The 25,315-nt window shown below is 33.0% G+C and overlaps 1 protein-coding gene across 22 annotated transcripts in view; it reads right to left on the bottom strand.

Annotated features, from left to right (window-relative positions):
- Positions 1-486: 486 nt before the first annotated feature.
- The window catches only part of ADGRL2 (adhesion G protein-coupled receptor L2), a 273,498-nt gene continuing 248,669 nt past the window's right edge, over positions 487-25,315 (bottom strand). For 10 of the 22 annotated variants that reach the window (XM_082418824.1, XM_082418844.1, XM_082418845.1 and 7 more), the window contains 10 exons: positions 24,664-24,837; positions 23,505-23,714; positions 22,359-22,579; positions 21,011-21,077; positions 13,100-13,191; positions 11,092-11,260; positions 8,351-8,479; positions 7,699-7,795; positions 5,852-5,980; positions 487-2,514 (listed from right to left, as the gene is read on the bottom strand). In XM_082418824.1, the coding sequence (XP_082274950.1) occupies positions 1,760-2,514; positions 5,852-5,980; positions 7,699-7,795; positions 8,351-8,479; positions 11,092-11,260; positions 13,100-13,191; positions 21,011-21,077; positions 22,359-22,579; positions 23,505-23,714; positions 24,664-24,837 (2,043 nt within the window). In that variant the 3' untranslated portion in view covers positions 487-1,759. Of the gene's footprint in view, positions 2,515-3,198; positions 3,252-5,537; positions 5,620-5,851; positions 5,981-7,698; positions 7,796-8,350; positions 8,480-11,091; positions 11,261-13,099; positions 13,192-21,010; positions 21,078-22,358; positions 22,580-23,504; positions 23,715-24,663; positions 24,838-25,315 lie in introns of all 22 variants that reach the window. The other 12 variants (XM_082418826.1, XM_082418827.1, XM_082418828.1 and 9 more) reach the window with 5 other exon arrangements.

Genomic DNA, 25,315 nt, shown 5'->3' on the forward strand with positions numbered 1-25,315 from the left:
CTGCGTGTTGAGATTCAATTATATGATTTTTGAACCTTTCCATGATAACAAACATTGTCATTCGCAGCTGCCTATAGGGATACTTATAATCCTCAAAGTGTAAAAGTATGTTTTAGGATTTGCTTCTCAATACTGCTGAAAAGTCAGTTTTTTTTTAACGATGCCCAAATTTGACTTGAGATTTCCAACACGTCTTCTTTTTTTCATTTTTATTTGTTTTGGCTCTGTTGCAATGCAACAGACACAAATACTTTCAGTATATTTCCCTATTGAAACCTATCTGCCAGATTTTGTGCATAGGTAATGGTAATTAGAATACAAATATATTCTTTTCAGGATATAGAACCATCAGGCAGCTGAACTGTATTCTTTTGCATATCCGTGGGTTATATTGTGAAGGAACCTAGTATACCCAAGGGGAGCAGGGTGGCAAACGACCGGTGTGTTAAAGCCAATTACGTATCATACATAAAAGTGCACGTTAGCTACTTGAAAAAATTCACATTTATTTACTGTCAAACCGTGTTAAACTTTACACTGGATATTAGTGATGGGTTCATTATTAACAGGTTTACACAAAGGGATGAAAAGAAAAGCAGAATTTTGCTGAAACAATTTACATTTCACTAGAACTTTATCATAAAATAAATTAATTACTAAATATAGGCAGAAGGAATATGGAAGAGTAATATTTATGTTTTATTTTATTTTTTAAAAAAGAATAGGCACCTTTTGTTCACTAGAAAGTTTGTGAGAAGTGCCCAGTGCCCTCTTTGCCCCCTGTTCAAGAACAAACAGAGGGGTGACAAACAATCTTTTCTAGATTTCACCACATTTGTGCAAGGCATGGCATAACTGGCTTCAAAGAGTTTTTTTCCCCATAAAACACGTTCTTTTGGCCATAAGAAATTTAAATGTAAGAATAAGGACTAACTTGTCAAAGCAGAACACTGTATACAGTGGAAAATAAGTGAAAATGGGTAGAACTTACAATGACAAAGTGTAAGATAACATATGTGCAACCAAGAGCTTTACACAATATTTTCTCCAAACTCTTTAAAATTATTTTAATGACAATTATATTTCAGTTGGACACAAATGTATTTATTTTACCCTAGCAATAGAACAAAATATAATTTCTTTAGCCATTTTTGAATAGGTCATTGTACAGTTGAGGAAACATATGAAATAAGGCCTGTGGCTTGATTGCTAGTGGTTAAACATGTTTTCAATCTTTGCCTTAATGTAAAAGGTTTGCAGTTAACTGCAAACTGATGCAGAATATCTCTCCTGCTTTTCCAAGTCTTGTCAGGAACAGTAAGGTACAGTAAATTTGTCCCACAGGATTTTAAAGCCTACGTCTTGTATATAATACAATGCAGGCCTACAAAAATGGTGCAGCCATATTTACAAATTTAGTTCACAAACTGCTGCAGTAAAATGGCTGGAAAGTGTTGTTTCGCTTGTTTCACAATTTCTCTAAACAGCAGCAGAATCTTAAAATACCTGGTTGGCATCTCTTTTCTTTGTAACAAATAATTCATTTTAGTATACTCTGTGTATATACAAAGTTTTTGTATGTTTTATAAAAATTCACAGAACTGCAAGGTTCAGTCATCTTTTTTACACTGGAGAACCACAGGTCAACAGAGCCATCTCTTCAAGCAGAGTCTGAGGGAGGGAGCTGTATCAGGCCAACGGAGCCTGTCTTTATTTACTGACACTTGCATGGGGCTGCTGGAATTCCTTAGCTGCACTATTAAAGACTTGTCACCAGCTGCATTTGTCCTTCTCTGACATCTCCTTCTGGAATACACCCTTCTTTGTTAATGGGGATTATGTAGCCGTCACTATTGCCCCTGCTGATCTGGTAGCACATCTGAAGCTGATGGCCAGCTCCAAGGTTTGGCATGCTCTTATAGTAAATGTCTTCATTCTCACTCCTCCTGGATGGAGACAGGTCTTCTTCCATGTCGGGGCTGCTCTCCTGATACGGAGAGTCTCTAAGGTTGGGCATGCTTGTGTAAAGAGAGTCTCTGTTGGGGGACTGTAGGTGGTCCTCGGCCTCGGCTGTCAGCTGGGAGACGTAGCTGTCAGTCCCCTCGGGCTTCGCTTTCTTCTGGGGTTGGTACAGAAGGGAGTGAGTCCGCTGAGGAATGAGCGGCGCCTCGAGTTCTTTGTGATGGAGCTCCAGCCCTGGGTTGTCGCTGTGCATTAAAGACGAAGCATCTGCCACAATAGCGTCATCTTCGCTGCTACTCCCTCCAATCACAGGCTTGACTGGTAGTGTGAGCTCGAGGTTGTGAGCCTTGCTGCTGCCCCGTAGGTTGTTGTGCACTAATTCTGAAATGATCATTTTCTCAAACGCGGCATCATTCAGACTTAGTCCACAGTCCACGACTTGCACGCCGTCATTATAGTCCCCCTTGCGTAGTGAGTAGCTGTTGTTGAAATTACCATTTAGCGGTAGAGTATCCATGGCACTTGTATCCCTGGCATTGTTCAGTGAATGTCCTGAAACAGAAAAGGAAGGGGCTCGGTTACTGCCTCTGTTCCTTCCTCAAGAATCTTTACTTTTTTGTACAAAACTTTTTAATGTCGTTCAGGACAAAGTTGTATTTGAAAGCTAACACTTGGAAAGTGCCAGGCTTTCCTGCATTCCCAACTGTCAACAGTTGCAACCCCTTAGATAACAGGAACAAGTGTGAAAGAATAATACTGTTTTCCAGGGAGGGAAGATGGTATAGAGAATGTTGCTTTATCAATTTCGGGGAGACAGTAGTTATGAATTGATTTTTGGTCAAATCTCTGACACTCTTATAAAGACTTCACTCCATGCCCTTGCATAGTTAATGCAAAGCAATTCATTAGTGACATTTACATTTTAAAGTACGAGACTATGGTTTATAAAAATAAAATTAACAGAATTTGTCCTAAACAACACTAAATTAAAAAGGAATAAGTCACATACAAAAACTGAAGGCAAATGTACAACATAAACCCACATAACTGGCAAGCAACTCTTTAAACAACATTCTAACATTTCCTTTTTCTGGAGATGAAGTGAAAAAAAGAATGAAAAAATGGACAGACACAAAGAATTATGTTAAACAAAGACAGCCGTCTCTCATACTGACTGGACCAGGGGCCCACAAGCACCATCCAACAACACGATAGACAGCAGGTGGAATGACTCACTTTGGACAACTCACATCATGTCTGTCTGCTCAGGCTATCTGGCCTAAGAGTAGCTGATATATAAAAGAAAGTAAAATGATTTATTGTAACATGATGAAGAATTTCTAAGCTTCTCAGCAACTTAGTCAGAGCAAGGGTTCAACAAATTAGATTACCAGCAATAGCAGCCTTTTACTTTTTCATTGAATATTTCTTATTATTTTGAACTTTTATTTGGTACTAATAGTCTAACAGCAATGGCCCCAGGCTCCTATTGGTCAAAGTTTGCCTGCAGCCCTGCAGTCTGCATCAGTCACAGTGACAGCACCGAATGAACCAGCAGAGTCTACTGTACGAGACTGGCCCACAGACACCATGGGCGTGGAGGTTAAACGCAGAAATGTTAGGAGATTTCTTAAGTATGGGTCACAGAAATTAAACCAAGAATAAATATCAACTGTGGAATGGGAAAAGGGTGTCAGCCTTGGCTAATATATTTTTATTTCTAAAGGAATGAAAGATTGGATACGTCTGCTGAAGATATGAAAAGAGGTTCAGGAGGAAAAAAAATATGGTAACATGCTCTCTTTGAATCAGAGTTGTATTTTTCTACAGACACATAAACATGTAAACTAAGACATCACAGTGCTTCTCAGGCAGATGGAAAAAAAAAGGTTTTAGAGAAAATTAAATGGTCTGTACCATGGAAAGTTAGGTTATTCGTTCTCAAAATCCTAGAGAAAAAAAATCACTTGTCTACAGATAGGTCTGGAAAAAAAAAGAATGAAATGATGTTATTGAAATGAGACTGACCACTGTGAGGCTGCTGCATTGTATGCAAGGCTTGGAGGAGTTTAGGAAAAAAATTAATTCTTTGAAACAATAGGAAATTTCCCTTTTTAGTGCTCACTCCACTCTTAAAGCTGCAGATTATCCTAGAAAACTCAATGTCATGACCAATAAATACCTAATAAATGCTCAATTAATTATCATTAGCAGAAAATGAGAAAATGGGGGGGGTCATATTTATTATTGACTCATCTTATTTAAAAAATTCTGATCCAACTTCTACATTTGAAAAGCTGACAATTCGATTTGTATCATGCTCCAAGGCATGTTTAACAAAACGAAGTTACGATAGTTCTTTGCACGGCTTCCTTTAGCCTCGTTGACACAAATCTCCAGCTTTATAAATTTATATATGTGCCACAAACTTTAGAAGATCTACTACTAGGAAACATTTGATGTTTTAAATTATAAGTGACACGGGGATCAGTTGCTAGCATTTGTTTCCTCTGTTGAGGTTTGACCTTGTCATTTTTCTTTTTATTGTTGTTTAATAAATATAAAAATATATACTGGGTCATCCAAAAGGTGTTTTCTATGATATACTGCAGATTTAAGCACATCTTTGGCTGGTTTTGAAGAGGCAACTTTTTCTGCCCAAGTTCAGGTAATTCACTGGAAGACTTTCCACAGCCTGTAGCAAGATTACTGTGGGAATGCAGAAATGATAAGTCAATTATTAAGCATTCTGGTTGACAGTACCTCAGGCTTTAAAGAGCAAATTATTTCAGCATTGCATGTACTTAAGTATGGACAGCATTTGCTACAGACCTCTATTACTGACAAAAGGCAGTACGTATAGATGTACTGTTTGAATTTGGAAACATTTGAGTTGCAAATTGTGAACCACTTGCCCGCTGAGTCTACTTCATGACTGCTAGTTATGTTTTAATTGTGCCGGTTAAAAATCATGCTGAAAAAATTTACATTTGATAGGCAAAGTTAAGTTTTACTCCCATACTTGTCTCTCTGTAGGTTGCTAGAGGAAAGCATAAGGAAAGTAAGAAAAACAAGAGAATGAAAAGAGAAGCTGCAGTTACGTTAAAAAAGAATGTCAAGAAAAAAAAAACAAAACGGAAACGAAGTTCTGTGTTTAATTTAGTGGCAAATATCAATCACAAATAAAGATTATATGCTAACTGTAATTATGCAATAACTTGCACCAAACTCTTGAGAATTCTGTTAATATTAAATATATATATATATATATTTTAAATAAATAAGCTATTAGAAAATACAGTAAAATACAGGATGGGTTAGTGACAATCTCTCCCCCTCCCCCAATAAAAAACTATAGGTATAAACTGACTAATATTAACTTTATTCTTAAAGTTTTTTAAGAAGAAAGAAAAACTACCATAAAGCTGCACTATACTATAGTTTGGTTACATTGATAATGCTGGAGGTAGTTTTCTATACCTAGGCATCCAAATTATTAGCTAAGTCATGCCAGAAGCAAACTCCGTCAGCAAGCTTTAGAGTCAACTGAATAGTATATTACATAGATAGGATACCTCTAAATGATATAAATCTTGAAGATGGGCTCTCAGACCATGTGATGTCAGTCCTGTAATAATATATTAAGATTTATGCCACCTGTGTCAAAAACATGGATAATTATTGGTAAATACTATCATGACTGAATTTTTACTATAATATAGTGCAGTTTTAGAAGCCTGGCACGGGCAATACCATAATGCTTTTTAACTGAGAAATTAAGGATGTAATAGTAAGTATATGGCAACTTGAGTGTTTTAGAAAGAGGGCAAAGATCAGAGTTCTGTTTAGCAGCAAAGAAAGGTAGTTGTATTCGTAAGGATAAGCACACCTGGTGAGTTAAACACAGGAGCTGAAGGGGCATTACATACAACTGTTTCAGCGAGCAATGTGTTATAGGGGTTGTTAGTGCCGTGGGGTCGAAGAAGAGGGTTTGTTAGTAGGTAATTGCCAGTCATTCCTAAAGCAAAGAAACAGAAAAAAATACATCAGTTCTCTTATTTTAGTGTTGCAGTTGCAGTAAAGTACTTTTCGTATTCATCAAGGGTAGTGGATAAGTTGGCAATGGAAAATCTGCTGAAATTTTCTGACTGTATTTGAACTACTAATTTGAAGGAGAAAGGGAAGAGGGAAGTTAAATTTCAGCAATTCACAGGTGCTTTCTAAGTCCCCCAAGTAAACACCTGCTGAGGATGACATTTACTAATTTATACAAAATCACTGTTAAACAAAAATGGCAATTAAATGCACAGAGATCAACATTATGTTTCAAGATGTTACTGCTTAATATTAAAAACCTAACCACTGAGGCCCAGAAGAGGGAATCTCAAACTTTCAGAATTTACAGGTGTGGGATTATCCCTCATGAAAACATCGGTGTTAATACCAACTCTGATACAAGCAGGAGGAAAAACAACTTTCACAAACAGGTAAAAAGTATGACACATTGCACCAAGCTTCTCTTAGTAAATGCAAGAGCACACATGCTGAGGGGAAAAAAGAGACTGTGTATAATGAATTATTAGACCATTCACAAATTCTATACAACAAGAATTCTCCTTCTGTAATCTTATTTGCCAGGTTTCAAAAATGAATCACTGAATAATTCATTTCCTTTTTGATAGTCATCTTAACAGAATTAGGTAAAACATCAGAGCAATGGAATAAACACACATTTCACTCATTCTAATTGACAAATTACAAACCTTTCAATACTTATCAAACATGCGTTTTGCATAGCTAATGTAATTTGGCTAAAAATATTTTAAAATTCAAGTTGGTTTTGATGCCATACATGTGCTTTTTTTCATTTTAAACCAGAATCTCATCAGAACAATGTCAACAATGAAGAATGGCTTTCATACTACATTGTGATAAAATGTAACATATTATATTACAAAACAGTACATCAAAACTGAAATTACCTGGATAAATTACCTTTCCAAGAATATATCCAATAATATATGATTTTTTTCAAAATAAATTGAAATTTACTAAACTTGTACTCAGGAATATGTGTCTGTACATGTACTTGTGCCCTTATCTGGCTAAATTATTTTATTTGCCATATTATTTTAAGTTGGAATTATATCGATTATGTGATAAGTTTAAGGCTATGATTGTAGATACATTAAATAATAACAATTCAAATATAAAAATTACTTTGTAAATTCTCATGTAGTTTAATTATTTGTTTATGAAGAGTTAGTATAAATGTTTTGACATTTACTTTTTACTTTTTGAAAGAAACGTAAAAACAGAAGAATTTTACAAATAAGAATTTTCACTGCAAAACTGGCACTGTTTAATGTGAATAGTAGTTATTCTAATTATACTAATGTTTTAAGAAGAAAACTTTCATAAATGTACGTTTAGAAAGAATAAATCTGTATTCACTAGGAAAACATTTTAATCTGAGGCAAAGCATGCTCTCAGAAATTACTTTTTCCAGCCTCACTCTCTTAACGTGGTATTTGAAATCATTCTTTTTGCATTACATTATTGAATAAAAAGAATTTATATGTACTTTAATAAAGGATAAAAGATGACTCAACAGGTTTAAGAGCTTGTGATATAAACCGATTTGAGAGGAAAATTCAGCATTTTCTCTAGAATTATTGCAAATTGGCAAAAGGCACAAAATTTAAATTGTAAACTCAAATTTTCCTAGTAACTGACCTTGATTAAGTGTTGAAGTGCTATTGATGTCACCTGAGATAAAAGAAGATTCAGATTGTTTTCTCACAGTGTCATTCCACATCCTTCTTATACGACTCTATTAACATAAAATAGCAAGACATATGTTATGTTAGTTTTCCCAAGCTTACCTTACATTAAAGACACACAGAGATGTACCCTAAACAATCTGTGCAGAATTATCTTTTGACCTTTTTTAAAAAAAATGTGTGTTGATTCTGTTCTAGAACTAAGGAAGTCTATATTCCTCTGTTGCTTCTCTACTAAGGAGTATTTAATATTCCAATCTTAAAAAGAGTGTTCACTTATTGTCTTTTTTTAAAGTGGAGATGGCTAGTTAGTCAACGAATGTTTACTGAATGCCTACTGAGTCCTGTGCTATGTGAGCTTAGGATATCTAATGATTATGACATACTTCTTAAAAAAGTATACCTCTCAAAAAAGGATGTTTACACTTAAAGAAACACCTTGAAGAAATACTTAGGAAGAAATTAAAACCAAAATACTAAGAAGGCAAGTATTTGCTACCTAGATCATTATAATGAGGAGACAATTAGTACATCTGAAAAGAACATGTCTCAGAAGGCTTTCCATAAAGAAGATTAATTAAAGATGCTGTCAAACTCTTTGTTACCTGTGTGCCAGAGGAATACCGAGCACTGGTTCTGGTGGTGGACGCCTTCACTGAACTGTGAGGGCTTTCAGTTGGGAGGCCGCCACAGCAATACGAGTGTCTGAAGCACTTGCCATATTCTTTTCGTACCTGCATTAAATAACCACAAGACCAAGGGATTAATATAAATATACTTGCTCCTCTCTCTCTCTCTCTAATTAAATGAGCAGACAAGACAAGAAGTCCCACTAACACTTTTCCGTGGAGATTACAAAGTCAAGTTCAATTGAAACTGGTGAAATGGTAATCAGAAAAACACCTCTGTCCACTAGACTGGCTAGTAGGATCTTTAAAGGGTGATACCAAATGTAGAAATGCTTTATACCCTGTTTTCATTATGCAAATGTTATTTATTAATACAATGGTAATATCTTAAAAGCCTTATTCCAGCTACAGCCTTAGTAAACCCAATTTTCTATTTCATGCTAAGAAAATAAGATAAAAAATTTAGTATTTTCCTTGCTTAATTACATTTAACCACTTGTAATTCAGTCATTTAAGGTTTATGTGCTTCGTGTCCTCTTAGGTAGGTCAGTACATAAACTTCTTTTACTAGATTGCATGGTGTTGCAGGTGACCTCTTTATAATGAAAGACTTTGGCACAAGAATAAAGGAAAAAAAGTCCTTTGATACATATGCCATTAATTAGGATGGAATGTTTTCTTCATTTTCTGACGTGTCTAGCTCTAACATTTAGTGTAGAGAGTCTAAGATGCCTATTCACTTTATTAGCACACAAGGGAACTATTTAAGCAATTTCCATTCACATTAATGAGGTACCCATGTAATTTCCCTTTTCCCCTGAAGCTTGGACATATGAATAGATAGAAAAGTTGTCAGGCCTAAAAGAAAGTTGAAACTTTAAAAAGTGAGGTCCAAACAACTGCTAAATAATAGGGCCCCACTTAGGTGGTCAAGAATTGGGAGGAGTGGGGGAGAGTTCTGGATTCTGTGTAGCTTTACTGGCATAGAAACAGGTTTCATTGAGGCTAAGAGCCAGACTTTGAAATTACAAGACAGAAGAAGGAGAGGCTGCATAAGAAATTATTTTTTCTAGTAGGTTACAAAAAACACTCAAAGGCTTCCCCCTCCCCGCCCCACCCCCCATTTCTATGCTCAATATCTGCCTGCAAAGGCCAAAACTTTGACACTTATTCCTTGGGAAATTAGAGAATTAAAGTCACTAATGACCTTTTAAATCTAAGTGCACTTGAATTTTCATCCTCTTAGCTTTATTTAATTGTATCTATTAGAACAAATAACAATGGGGTTGAATTTTCAAAGCATTTTCTCTGCCTAAATATGCTCACTCAAGCAGTTAGAACCATGATTTTAACTAAATCATCTTATATTCTTAACAATTCATCCTGGCAGCACCCAATAGGACATATCCAAGACTAAGTAGAACTTGTTCAAAAGAAATATAACACAATGATTTTAAAATGTAATTGTTAATTAAAAAGCATAGCAAAATCTCTGTAAAATTAATATACAAACTCTATGAGGAAATAATGATGACCTCATCCTTTTTCTGCTAAGTTTATGCTTTGTCAAAAACATTTGACAGAAGGTATGACTATGTGATTATCTGCATGTATATAAAATGCTCATCTATGCAGAAAATATATAAAAACCAAAGTAATTACAAGGTTATACCTGTATAATGTTTAGAAAGTTAAGGTTCAGTGTTATTAAATAATACATGATACCTCACAAAAAATTTCGGCACACTTAATGGCTATTAACTGCTCTGAAATCCTATATAACCAAGACAACGGCAATCAAAATGGTATTTTATCCAAATAATACCCTCCGGTGTTGGTTTTGCCTAATGCCTATATTGCTGTGAATGTACATTATATTTGTCAGTATTGCACATTCCACTGTCATTATCTCACAATTATAGCTTATTCAGAACTGATGGAAGTAACAACACTATCATCTTGTCAGGACTGAAAACATAATAGTTTTCACTTTCACAACTCTATTTCTCTGTTCAGTTTAGTGACCAACTAGGAATAACAGAATAAAAAGACTACATTAGATATGCAGACAGGGAAAGGATGATACCTGGTGATAGGCATAGACATTTTAAACTTAAATGGTAGCTAAGCTATCCTCTTAGGTTTAACATCTTCTTGTAATAGATTAAAATTTTTCACCTTCAACTTTAATTTTTGAATCAGTTTTGCTGACTCCACTTAACATTAAATCAGGACAAAATAATAAGATATGAGATATGAAATTGCTGGGTTTTAAGATCTTTCAAAATTACTCAGAAGACAACATTGATATTCATTTTTTTGTATATCTTGTGCTTTTAAAATTTAGACCATTTATCCTTATACTCAATTTTGTTTTGAACCACTGCATTCCTTTTACTGAGCAAAGGACAAGATTATTTAACTTTTTATTTTTCTTGTATACCCTTTGCACAAAGCATTTTTGTAGACTCCAAAGAAGAAATCTTAACATAAGTATCTAGTTTATAATATTCCCAAATTGACATTCAAGAGATGATTGGTATTGACACATTTTACATGTGAAGCCTGAGCTTCCTGACTTTCATTACAATTAATTTATGATTAAAATATAATGCTATTAATAATATTCCAGTTGTAACTTAAAACCTTCCCTATTATATGCATTATTTTCAAATCAAAGAACAAGTTAAGCAGAGCCTCTAAGTGTTTTCACTTACTTTCTTTTGGAGAGCACAGTGAAAGATGAAAATGAACACTCCCTGGAAAGCATTAAAGATGGTGAAGAGATAAGCCATCACAATAGTCTCCTCATTAATAAAAAGCAACCCAAATGACCAGGTTAGGCCAAGAAGACACAGAAGAGCGAAAGCACCAAGCACCCAAGACCTGAAAAAATAAAGTGCATTTCATTAACAGGTTCAATGAGAGAACAACACACATCACACTTAAATATTAACATATCAGTAGTAGCAGTTGACTTTATGTCCACATTCAAATTCAACAGCATTTTGGCTTTAACCTTTCATTGATTAAAGAAAGAACAATAGCATTTAGTACTGCAGTCTCCAGTGAAAACAGCAACAGCAGGTATGACCTTTTCTTACTCAGAATAAACAAGGTATGAAAACTATATTAAAATACAAGGTGTAAAACATCCCCCGTGACTTTATTGTCTTTTATGTGCATTTTGGTAAAAGAAATTAAGGAGTCCTTAATTAGTTTACTCCTATATTTTTATTCCTGTGGTGCACTCAAGACACTGAATAATGTGACACATACAGAAAGGTTAAATGGCAGATAATCACTTAACACCTAAACTTCAGATTCTAAGAAACTAATCTTAGGTGAACCTAAGGTTTTATAACTGAAGCATGAAGAAGCCTAGCTGAAATGAGACAAAAACATGAGAACAACTTCAAAATAAAATAATTTGGGAGAGATTTCATCATGAATAGCTTAAGGAGAAAGGAACTGTAGAAAATAGGACGGAATGAGAGGATTTAAAGTCAGTGCATTCCATGTCTAACTAATGATCTTACTTGATAAATGGCTTATTATCTTCATAGCTAGAAAGCATTATAAGCAGAAAAGAGAAACAAAATTATTAGACAGAATTAAAATAGAAAGTAATAAGAAAGCATTTATATATTTTATAAAATTAGTCAAAATTAAGAAAGTCAAAATGCAGAGGCAAGCAATTAAAAAATAAAGGCATATTATAGTTTAAAATATTCTAGCAAATAAGATATTCCAAAATAATTATAAAAATTAAGGGCAATTCATGATATTGACGGATTTGTAAAAAATATAAATCATGCCATAAATTTGTTAATGTAGGGTTCTACCTTACCCAGGTAAGTCCGTATTATAGTAGCCATCACAAACACGGTAATTACTGGTGTAGATGAGAAGACAGAAAGAGGAAAAGGAAGAAAAGAGAGAGATGCTAAAGATTAGCTCTCTCTCTTACCATGCAACATGCAATGAAGCTGGCACTAACCTATCTAAAACTTTATCTAATTTAAAAAAAATTACCCTTACTATAGATCTGCCATTTTTAACATTAAAAATATTTTCCATATCCCATTATAACCAACTTGAACAATACCTCCTCAAATTTTAAGTTAACTCACATTTTAAAAAATTACTCTGAAAATGCTTTTATAAGACGACTTAATGAATCAACAGCTATCAATTTTTTGTTAATTAGATAACATTTTTTCCATCGATAGGATATTGCAGTTTTTTTCAACATTGAAATAAAGTAAACATTTATTTAATTATCATGAAAACAACAGACAATCTCCAAGTTAACAATAGTAATGGAGTAAATTCTCTTAGGAAAACAGGATTAGAAGTAGAAACTGCTCAGAATCCTTAATAAATCAAAAAGTCATTTAACAAAACAAACTTAATATAATCATATCAGTCATGCAAACAGGAACATCATATTGAATTGCATTTTAAATTCAAATGAAATTGCTACAGTGATATGGAATTTCCACAACGCCACTGAAACAATTTCCTGGCTTTAGATCAAGACAGAAATTATTACCTAATTTTTGACCAATGTCTGTGACATGGTAACAGTGAGACTCAACCTTGATCAGTAAAATTTCATTCTGAATAATTTCTACAGGTGAAAGATGGTATTCATGTATTCCCTGTGGAGAATACCTTTCACTTAGTTTGTCAAGCAGCAAAATTAAAATACGAAATACTTACTTAATGTTTTCCAACCTGCTAGAATCTGGTTTCAATGTGTTTGAGTGCTTCACCATTTTGCACAATGTGATCACCAGGAAGATAATATTTAGCTGTTACAACAAATAAAGAATTAGATCACTACGACAAACAGTAAAAATTAATACATTTTTGCCAATATATTTAATGGGTTAATGCAGTTAAATATGAATAACACAAGTATATGGTATTCACTGATTCAATTCTAGTTTATTTATGCAATGATCAAGTTGAGTCTAAATAAAAAAATACTCTGGCTATGTATGATCGATTTTTTAATAGATCATTTGACATGAAATTGAAACCTCATTAAATCAGTATCATGTGGTGATGATTAAATAAATTTGACAGCCTAAATTAGTTTCCTTAGCTAGAAGTACTCCAGGGCCTAAAAACCATCTAATGGAAACATAGAAGTGAATTCCTTAGAAGGGGCATTTACATCATGCAGCTTATAATGGAAAGATCCCTGAATTTGGGACCCTAAGACTTAGTTGACAGTCTAGTTCTTGATTTTGACTGATTAAATGATGAAAAATAACATTTGCATACTCTTTTTGTAAGGTAATGGTGAAGATCAAACGAGATAAAATATATGAAAAATGTTAGCTGGTTATATAAAGTAAGATAAACTTTAAAATATATAAATGTATTTGCTATTTAAGTGTTAAAGACCATCATTTCTTTCTTCCTGATGTCTCTATACTGTATGGAAGTAGGTAAATTCCAAAGGCTGTTTTGAGTCCCTCTAAACACTCAGTTGTACAAAGAATGTAGGTGCAACAAACGCCAACCGGGGAAGATAGAACCTGACATGGAAGGACAGTCTGGCAGGTCAACTTGAGAGAACTCAGAAGAAAAGAGTTGCTTTGACTGAGGAAAGTTAAAGGTTTGTAATTTGCATTTGCGTCTACGGAAGCCTGGCAGAATGCTGGATGGAGTGAAGGCAGTTCCATTTTTATGCTCTAAAAATAAAACTATGCTAAATTGCTCCTGGATTTTTTGACATTTTATTTACTTCAGATTATTACTTTAAAAAAGACAAAATGAAGTTATTTTGTGAGGATTAAGTGATTTAGTGAAGGCACAAAGGGTATATTCAGAAAAGGACCCGTTTATATGTAGAGACGAAAGCAATTCCTTGGTAGTAAACAATCGACATAACTTTGTTACAGTAACGTGATTATTTTTACTGAGTCACAATACCATCTGATAAAATGATAACATTATTTTACTCATTCATCACCACTTCTGATTTTATAACTAGGAAAAATGATGTAAGGCAATAAAGAAAATTTCCAAGTCCTTCCTAACGAGTTTACGGAACAGAGCAAAGGTTTTAAGCTGTGTATCAGTCATTTTGTCTACTGTGCCTTGTTATTTCTCTTAGATGTAGAATTTCCTCTTAAGGACTAAAATAGGTATAATTTGCAAGTGCTGGCAGAAGCATTCCATTAATTACTTGAGGACAAAAGAAGCTCTTTGCTTAAAAAAGTACTTAAAAATTAATTTCTTAAAATACTTGTCTAGAGAAAAAGTAAATAAATTGGTAAAAAAAAATGTCTAGCTTTATATTCTGAAGATTATAAAGTCCAGTTGGTCATACATAAATAAAGGCTTACATTTTCAGGAATATTACAATATGATTCATTTCATTCAACAAATATTTATTGACCTTACTGCTCCACACAAGAATGTGCTTATTGTATAGGGATAAGACACAAATTTTTGCCTTTGAGAAATTAGGGAGATCTTTGTGATAGTACAATGAATACTTAATTTGATTTTAAAGAAGCATGGTACAGTTTATCTCTAATTTTTTTAAAGGCAAAATCAGTAGTGCTTTTACTTTTTATTTTATATAACGGTAAGCCTTAACTAGGACAATAGGAATGGTTAAAAACAAGTACTCCAAATAATCCTAAAAACAAACAAACCAACCAAAATCCATATAAGGAAACAAAGTAGTTACAACTCTTAGGTAAGAATGGCTGCCTTAACAGATACATAATCAAAATCTTTTAAACCTCCTGACTCTTCTTTTTGAATGTCCTGATAAAACTGTTCATTTCTTTTATTACAAACTTCCAGACCTAGGGTTGCCCTCTACCCCAACACCTTTTGTTAAATAATTTTCTGAAGTACAAAAGGGCCACAATTTGGAGCTCATTATTTTCTAAGCATATTACTTATCCCCTCAGGAATAAAATAATAGTAGTGGTAGTAGTACATTCAAGGAAAGAAAAAAAGTTATTACCCACCACAATGTCTAAACCACAAGGAAAGTAAAGAATGTGAATGTGAAAAAAATGTGGATGTATCAAGTATTATGCTATAAAAAGAAAATGAGTACAAAATGTGAACTCGTGGGGGTTACATCCATCCAAACATATTTTTCAATGAAGAAAAACCAGGCCAAAAAAAAAAAAATCAGTTATTTAAGAACTAGCTCATTTTCCAATAAAATTGAAATGAAAATGAAGTGTACCTATGTAAAAATAGAATTAAAGCTTAAATATGATACAAAGACATTTGTTTCTTGTTAAGACAGAACTAACCAACTTGAAAATGCCACAGAAAACATATTTCATTTAATCCTTAAAAAACAGACTGTTAGATGCATCTCTCCTCACACTACTGAAGTTTTTAATGTTATACATGTGTTCAGTGTTTCTTCCTAGCTACAAAGATAATACAGTCAAAAGACATAAAGTTCAGAAAATTACAGGGAAAAAAAAATACCCCGCCCACAACGTATAATCCTATCTCCAGAGGTAGTAGGTAGCACTTCGATAACCATTTTACAAATCTGTGATGTTAATTATCTTGCCAAAGACTACTTAGGTACTATAATGTCAATGCTGAGATTCAATATACTGTCTTCTGGCTCCATGGCTCCAGTCTTGTCAACAAAATTAACCAGTTTATTCTGGTTGAGAAAATTAGGAGTCTTCTAACAAACCAAAGATATACTAGTTTTGTATTTTTTAAAAAAAGGTTCCACTTCTATAAAGAGTAATCTAATTTACCACTCAATCAGAGATGACCAATGAGTTGAAGATATAATATTAAACTAATTAATACATAGAGCACACTATCAAAGAAATCCTAAATGACATACGAAGGTGTGCTCTTCAAATGATTTCCACTTGATGGGCTTGCCATAATAACCAATTCTCCATTCCTTTGCAAAACACTACCATCCCATAATCAGCAAATAGCTAAAACGTCCACACACTTTTATTCCCACTAGCCAAATTGTACTTTGAACAGTTATTTGTGTTTTCTTAATCCTGTCTGTGCTAGTTATATTCATACACAGCTAAACATCACACAAACCCATAAAACCCGAGTGGGGAAATAAAGCTATTGTTTCTAGAATACTTAAAATCAAATGTTTCAAGAAGATGTTTGAAAAGTGAGTCTCTTTAAAAACAACTTAAAATCCTAGAAAAATAATCATAAAACCACAGAAGGACTCTTGCAGTCAGATTGTTTCACAAGTGTCTGAATTCTCCAATTTACAGAAACTGAAAATAAAAATTTAGCCAACACACTAATGGTTAAGTTGCCAAGAAATTTAGTTAAATCCAACACTAATTTAGTCTTTGAAATACGACAACGATATATAATTACTGAGGCAATGGTATCTTTAATAGGAGAAAATAACATCATTGTAAGACAAAGTAATTATGAAAAAAGGCATGCAAGACTTATTGTGAATCACAGCGTAAGAGCAAAAACTGCTAAGCATGAGATATTTTTCTTTTCCTCAACTCCACATTAAAAAAATTTACCAAAAAAAGTCTATTATTTAGCTATTGAACATTTTAATACATTGCCACCAAAATATACGTGAGTGAAATATTTTCTGGAATTAAACAGAACACTTACTGAAGTGTTAACAAATTCTTTAAACTGTGGTTTTACAGTTCTCTGATTTTCTCCAGTGTCTAAAAATGTAAATGCTAATTTTTAGTTTCATGGATAAATACTGTTCCTACGATCTTTTTCAGGAGGCAATACACTCTAATAAGAGTTATAATTTTGTATAATAAAACATTTCAATAGATTTTCTTCTTTTCTCTTCTACTCTTATTCTCTTAAAATGTAACTATGGGAATCAGAACAAGAAATAGAGGGGGCAAAAAAAAATCTTTGATAAAATCTATTGTCCAAAATAGTCACTTGAAGACTGAAAACCTTAGTTTCAAATGATGTACTGAGTTCTTTCTTCTTATCGTTTTCCCTATGACATAAATGGCTCTTTCTAGCCATATACTTCTGTGCTTCTTTTTTTGTTCTGGTTAAAGTAAGCAATTTCTTTCTCCTCACTTTTATTTCTTCCCAATTTATTTTTCTGTATTTGGTATGCATTTAAAAACTAAAGAAATCACAACCATCAATGCAGAATTCTCCCTATTTCTCACTGGAAGGCAGGCAAAAAGGGTGAGAAGAATTGTCTCCACCACCCAACTGCTGTTCTTTTCCCTTCAATTCCAATGCAGCCAGTTTTTGCCCTCTTGTTTTTTGTTTTTTCTTTCCAACATAAATGTTACTAAATTTAAACAGAGTATTTTGGGATAGGTTGAAAGGTGCTATGCATCAGTGCGAAAGGAAAAAGATGGAGTTACAGCTATGTACATAAAGATTGTCTACAGCTGGTATATATGTCATTAATCATTCATGTAGAAGCCTCTAGTAAGTACAAGTTAATAGGATTGTGTTACATGTTGTATGTCAACTCACCAGCCTTAATGCCTATACTGAAGATTAAGTTTGAAGAGGCAACTCATCCAGGAATTAATCAGATTTTAACTCTTCTGTGTGTGTGTGTGCGTGTGTGTGTGTGTGTGTGTGTGTGTTCAGGTAAATAGGTAGATGGGTACCTCTTAATAGAATTCTATGTGAAAGAGTGAGACCAAATTAAAAAGAAAAGAATTTTCCTATTCGGCTAAAAAGAGTTAAATCACTAAATGGGGCATTCTTTCTCTTTCAATAACAAATAATACTCTTCTATGTATCTCCAAAAATAATTTCATAAATTACTGTTTAAATAATCTGCCAGTGTAAGTTGCTGATAAAATTCATCACTACTTGATGATATGGCTTAGCTAATCCTCACCCATATTGATGAACATGAAAATACAAAGAGTTTAAAGAAAGAAAAAGGTACCATAGATTATAGGAGTGCGCAGTTTGTTTTATAGTAATCGACCTGCTCAATTGAATCATATCCATTTGAGCTTAGCAGCTTAAAATTCATTCCAAAGCTTGCCGTCCTGACATGGATATGATAAGACAGAAGAACAGAAACACCACTCTGAAGTAACCTAACTGAACTGCACATGTTCTGACCCTTTTTGTCCTCCCTAGAGCTTTTGCTACCTGGCAAATGCAACTCTAAAACTGCACTTGTATCTCCAGATCTTTGCTGTTAGCCAAGCAGAAACCTATTTCTCCCTGGGACTAGCGGCCAGAGAGGTGTTCTCTGAGGAAGACTTCTAAGTGAGTGTGTGAGCTGAACTCTTACTGAACTGAATTAATTATTAACGATGCAGATGGAGCTGTCCAAATGATAAGAACAGCTCCTGACGTGTCATGATCCAAGCTTTCATTAAACCATTTCAGGCATACTAATGGTTTCCCACTGCTCATTACTTACAAGCACTTTTCTCATAGATATAATAACTCTAGTGCCTGTAGGCAAGACATTCTATAGAAATACAGAAGTAGGAAGTTTTATCTTCCATAACATGTTTTTTTCCTTCATTGAAAATTATTAAAAATGTACACTTATTTAATACTACTAAGTTACATGATTTCAATTCAGAAAAGCTGGAAATGCAAAACTATGCTTTCTAGGAATATCAATAGGTACTTTTTGTTACTCCTTAAAAGGACAGTATACAATATAATTTATATTGTATAAATTTTTAAACTGTGTCTGAACTGACTTTTAAATGACCTGTATCACCATAAGGATATATACAGGTAAATATATTAATACTCAACAAACATGTGCTGTACAATCACATATCTCACTTTAGGTTACATTTGAGATAATGTTTTACACTTCAATACCGCTCTGTCTTTCTGTGTCGGGACGATTAGAGGGCAAAGCAATTGCAGGAGAAGAATTACTCCCAGGATCTGTACTGTGATTGCTACCTGCTGTTTTGTTTTGTTTTGTTTTGTTTTTAAGTTGGGAACACCAAAGCCCTTCACATCTCAACGTAAATGACTTGGTAAAGGATAATAATGACAAGACTAAAAAATAATGGTAGGCTCTCGCTATAAAAGGGCAATATAATAAAACATCCTTTACCTCTTTTCTTACTGGAAGCTGAGTACATATGAACATTAACTCCTTTCGCCCAGTGAAATGTTTTTTAATACTCTAAAGTCAGTATTTATCTTCAGAGATAGAAAATAAACAAAACTGCAGTAGGACAGAAGTATAGATCAAATATCCCTAAAATGATTTTTACAATTTTCAAAGTATCAGTATGTTCGGCCAAAGGGTCAGGGGAAAAAAAAAAAAAGCTTGAGTCTTTAAGGATCATACCCCTTTCATGTCAGCTGTTTGTCATTTAATTCAAGATAGGCTTAGGCTGTGTCAGCATAAGTAAACCAAGAACAAAAACTGGGACAATCATCTGGATTGAATAATTCTGATGAGAAATCAGCTTTCCTAGGAACACTTGAGAGTGTTTTACTGGTTCGATTCATACAGGCATTCATCTCAAATTTACATTTTGCTTTCATAAGTAATTGTATAAAAGAATTCATTTTAGTGACAAAAGTATATATACTTGAAGTAGTTTTAAGTTTCCTTGAACTACTAAAATATTTTAATTTTATTGAAATACTAGTAACTATAATTGTAATACTATTAACCGTAGAAATATCTTAATAAGCTTACTTGTGTCACCTTTTTAAAAGAAAAAACAACCTTAATAGGAATAAACAGTTATAGGCAATATATAAACTTGATTGTTTCATTTTCAATCTTCTAATGGTCAATAAAACTTATTTGTAACAGCATGATGCTAAAACTGAGTGAAAAGTTTTAAATCCAAATATTTCAGCTTTTTAAAAAAATTTCAACTATATTTCAAATATTTGACTAGTGATAATTTAAGTTAAAAAATACCTTAATGTCATTATACTTAAGTTGTATCAGGTTTATTTTAAAATAAAATTTCTTAGAAACCAATATTTTTATTTGGTATTTTAAGTCTTAGAAAAGTAATTTTATTTCTAATGAGTTTAAAATTTATTTAATATTTATTTATTACGCTAAGCTTAAAAAAACCTTTTTTGTGCCCTAAAAAGAATTTAGGGTGTGGACATTTATTTAAAAGTACTAACTTACTATATGGAAATGAAGATAAATATTAAGCTAGTGTTCTTTCACTTCTATAAAACATTCAATTCATAAATGCTACACAGGCTTGGTGCAGAGCTAATACTATAGATTTTAAAGATATAACTTCCTGAACTAAACCTCTTAACAAAAAATTCCACTACTCAAAACCAAAATATACTATACATATCAGTTATTCCTTTCTAATTATCAAACTATTTTAAAATCATGCAATCTTAACATAAAGATTAAGACCTGAAATTTTTGCAAATTAAATTACAAATGAGGGAAAAGTATTTCTTAAAGGAAAGAGTGTTTTTAAAAATAGTACTAATTAGCAAGTGTATAAACTCTCAATAATGATATCAAATGTAAAATATACTACATAATTTTATTCTGTAAGCTAGACATGCTTATAAATCTTTGAATGCACAGATAAATTAACAGTAAAACAAATTATCCCCATTTCAATTGTACTGCTAAAGCAGCAAACTAAAAATGAAGGAAAAATAGAGTCTGCTTACCAGAATAATGAAGGTAACAGGTCCAATGAAACTCCATATGAAATAGTTATCAACATGAAGCCAGCAACTATTATGAAAAGAAAAGAATATTAAGTAGCTTCAATGGATGCTCAACATCACAAGTAAAGCAAAATTTTAAAAATCTAACAAGCAAAAGTATCTTTACACTTACCTTTGAAAATTAATTTATCATGGGCAAGAACAATTTGAATAATTCTACTGTTCTTCATTTTAGGTTTTAAATTTGATAAAGACATACATAATTATGCTTATATGGGGAAAGCAATAACTCCCCCCTCCCACCCCAATCCTGATGGTTAAGACCTCTGACTTTACTAAGAAAAAAGTGAAACTTGGTATTCCAAATTGTCTCATTTTTTTTAAAGTTCTTATCTTCAAAATTTGCCTTTGGATCTATATCTGAGCTAAAATGTTTAACCCTATGGAACATAAGAGATAAAAAAATAAGTGTTCAGATGTAATGTTTGTTGCAAAACAGTATAGCACAAATATAACACCTCAATTGGGAATGGATAAATACTAGAAAAAAAAAATCAAAGCATAGAATTCATACTGTATTAGAGTAAATGATGCATAAACTTATTGAGACAGATTTTACTTAGTGGTTCATTTTTCATATAACATCAAATCCCCAATGAATTTCTTTTATTTGTCTTTCATCATCTGTGTAGTCAAAAAGCTTTCTTTAGTCCAAAGAATCTTTATATAACTAATTTTATCAAAGGAAAAAATAAACAGAATTGGAAAGCAAATTCATGCCTCTAGCAAATAAAATCCTTAGAAACATGGTCTACCTTCTGTCACTTTCCATAAATATATTTTTTTTATAAATGAATGACAGTGACTTATTTTAATCCTTTCAAACTGCCTGATAAAATATTATCAAAGTAAAACATATGGGCTGGAATGTGGTACTGTCACAACTCAGAACGAGAGTTACCTAGAGGGTCCGCTGCACAAAGAGAGCTAATGAAACATTAGCTTAAAAACTGAATAGTTAAATCTGTCAGATGCTGTAAGTTCAGAAGAATTTTTACCTAATATCTTTCTAAGGCCAAAAAGTTATTTACTTTTTCAATTTGTTAGAGGTCAATCTTTTGTGTTAAAAAGAAAGTCCATAATTTACAATCTGCGTTGCCAGAGTACAAATCCTCTCAACCTAGAAAATTACAAAAGACTTGATTGTAACTTGTGCATGGCATGCCCATTTTCTTACCAATAAGGCTTTCAGATGCTATTTTAGTCTGTCAGGGACCCTCACTGACAGCTAACAGGCTTTAAAAAGTTATTCACTTGAAAAACACTCAGGTCACTTGCAATTACTTACGCTTTTTCTGTTCCATAGCTCTTATAGTCAATAGCAGCTGAAACGCCAACCACTGTGGCAGGAAACAAGTAACCGGCAACATAGTAATATTTCTTCCTTGAATATTCACTTTCAAAAACTTCAACTAACATCAGATAGAGCTGCACACCTTCTAGGCACATCCAAGCAAAAGCAGCCAGAAAGAAAAAGTGTAGAAGTCCTGCAAATATTGGGCATGCAATCTATAAAGGAAAGAAGCAAAAAACACAAGAGAACACGGGAATATAAACAGCTCACTCTAAAACTAAACAATATTCACCGATAGTACTCACTACTGTCTTTAAGATAAACCAGTATTTAGAGAAACTTACTGCTTCTTAAAAAATTTTTTTTTCCATAAATGAAAATACTGCCAAATTTGGCTTAATGCTTATGGAGTGTAATGCTAGGTGTGCTAGAAATATCATCATTGTAAGACATTATTATTTATAGCAAAAGTAAGTGCAAATAAGAAAACATATTAATTTCTCTTCCAGAACTATTCATTTTTAAATCTGAATATTCTACTTGTAGATAAGTTGCTTTCCAAGTCTTTAGAACAGTTGTTTCCAAATATATTATTTCTATTTTTTTCTATTACAGAATTTTAAAAAATTTGCTTTAATGATAAATATCCCAGCTCTAATTACTTAACATCATTTTCTTGTTATATGTGGAACAGTCTCAAATTCATCCCAGTGCAGATGAATACAGAGTAAAGCATTAACTAATTATTAAGTTCTCTTTGTGACACTGAGACCTCATGATGGTGAATAAATTGCTCAGAATATGAGGAAATGATCACTGGTTAGAATGACTATGTAAACAAAATGAAAAATTTAAAAATCGGATCTTTTCATTTTAGTATATCCAGCATTCTTCTATTCAAATTACATGTTTTAATAACAACCCAGAAAAATGCAACTGTACCTTAATACAAGAAATAAATTAACTCATAATAATATTACTTAATGATTGGGTTGTGTTTTATTACAAATTATCTTTCAGTATTGCCATGTCAATTATTGTAAGTTACAAGGTCAAATATTAACAGCAGCATATGTGGATACACCTGTTATAATAATAATTCTCAGAGATCCAAGGTCAACAAACGGAAGGAGTACTTACCATGTATTTTGTCTTATCAATGCCTATTAGGAAAATAAATTCAGCAATGAAAAGGTTGATACAAAGGTTCTTGTGAATAGTATTACGGTCACTCTGTAGACCACGGAAAAAGCAGAAGGTGAAGATGCAGATAGCCAGACAAACAAGGGAAATGACAATTCCCACCCAGGTGATGACTGTAAGAAGTAATTCGTGAACTCCATCTTTGTACTGAAAATAAAAAAAATGAGGAACTTTAGTATTCCTGCATTACATTAACTAAAGGTAAGATAGGTTTCACATGTGATAGCTCAACTTTTAATACTAAACTCTGAATATTCATGTGTGTTCAAACGGGGCTCAATACTAAAAAAAATTTACGATCATATAACAGAGTTCAATATTATCTTATTGATTTTTATATTCAAAGAATGATCTATGAAAGATTTTACCTAGAAAATAATGACCAAAATATTACTTACATAAACATATAGAAAACATTTTACAATAGATTAAAGACTACTTAGTTATTTCAAAATAATTGGCATTTTAATGACTTGCCAGGCAAACAAGTAGTCAAATTTTAAGTTTTAATTTTCTCCTTGAGTTTTTATATTTTATATATATATATACTAAAAGTTAAGCACATAATAGATCTGAGAGCTTTCATGTTATAGTTCTTAAATATTTTTATCTCCTGGCTTATGTTCTCTTAATCACAAGAAGAAATGAATACTAAGAAATATTCCGGAAGCCATTCTGATCTTTCGAAATCTGCAGTCTTGTACAGTGTGCAAAGTCGTTAGGAAATTTAAAACAAAAGTTTGAAATGATATTCAAACACTCAAGATGGTGAGGGCGTGTTAAACTTTAGAGCCCTCTGTCTCTTTCGTATAACCTATTGCTCTTCATTTTTTAAATCCCTGACCGCCTCTTCCTGACACCTGCCCAAAGGGGAAAAACTTAGAACGAGTCTATAAAGCACATGATTTTGAGATGCAGCAATAAATATAGTGCCAAGACTTCCTAAAATATATGGACAATGTAGAAGCAATTAGAAATCCACATTACTTTGTTTGCTTTTTAGTTACGATAAACACCCAAAGAAGGGACTATTACACAAGCTGTTTTGAATCTCTGAGGTTTTTCTCTGCTACTAATTAGGAGTGCAAATACTTACTGCAATTTCCCTGTGGGCCATGAGAATTGCAAAATTGGTTAGGTGGCTGCACGCACACGTTGTACGAGTTTTATTAGTGTCAACCAGCTTGCAGCCCTGGGTAGACCAATATCCCATCATAGTTCTCTCTGAGTAGTTCCAGAAGGAGCAGTTTGCATTGAAATAATTGTCAGGCTGGGAAATAAAATGACAAGATAAAATTAGGATTTTACACTCTAAGATGGCAATAGCAATTGTTTAAATATGTGTAAAAGGTAATTTAGATTAAACTTTTCATGTTTCGGACTATAAAGTTTTTCATCAGCAGAACTGCAGACTATGTATACAAGGCAGATATCTAACTTAAAAGGGGCTTTATAGTCCAAAACACTCTAAAGTGTACTCTAAATTACCAAAGACCCATTTTACACAATTACAACTTCCATCTTATGATTTTACATACTGATGGTACATCAGAATCATTTTTTTTTTCTTTTCTGACAAGATTAAAGCCATGAATTTGTTCTGGGAAAATTCTGTAAGGACCAAGTGTTTTAAAATCTATTTTGTTTGGGGCCCATTTTTGCTCTAAATGACCCAATAGGGACAATTTGAATCCTGTAGTTAGTATGTCAAGCTCTTAAGAGAGTGAAGCAACTGCAGAAGATATAAG

Source organism: Balaenoptera physalus, assembly GCF_965194825.1.
Source record: "Balaenoptera physalus genome assembly, chromosome: 1".
Classification (NCBI taxonomy): Eukaryota; Metazoa; Chordata; class Mammalia; order Artiodactyla; family Balaenopteridae; genus Balaenoptera; species Balaenoptera physalus.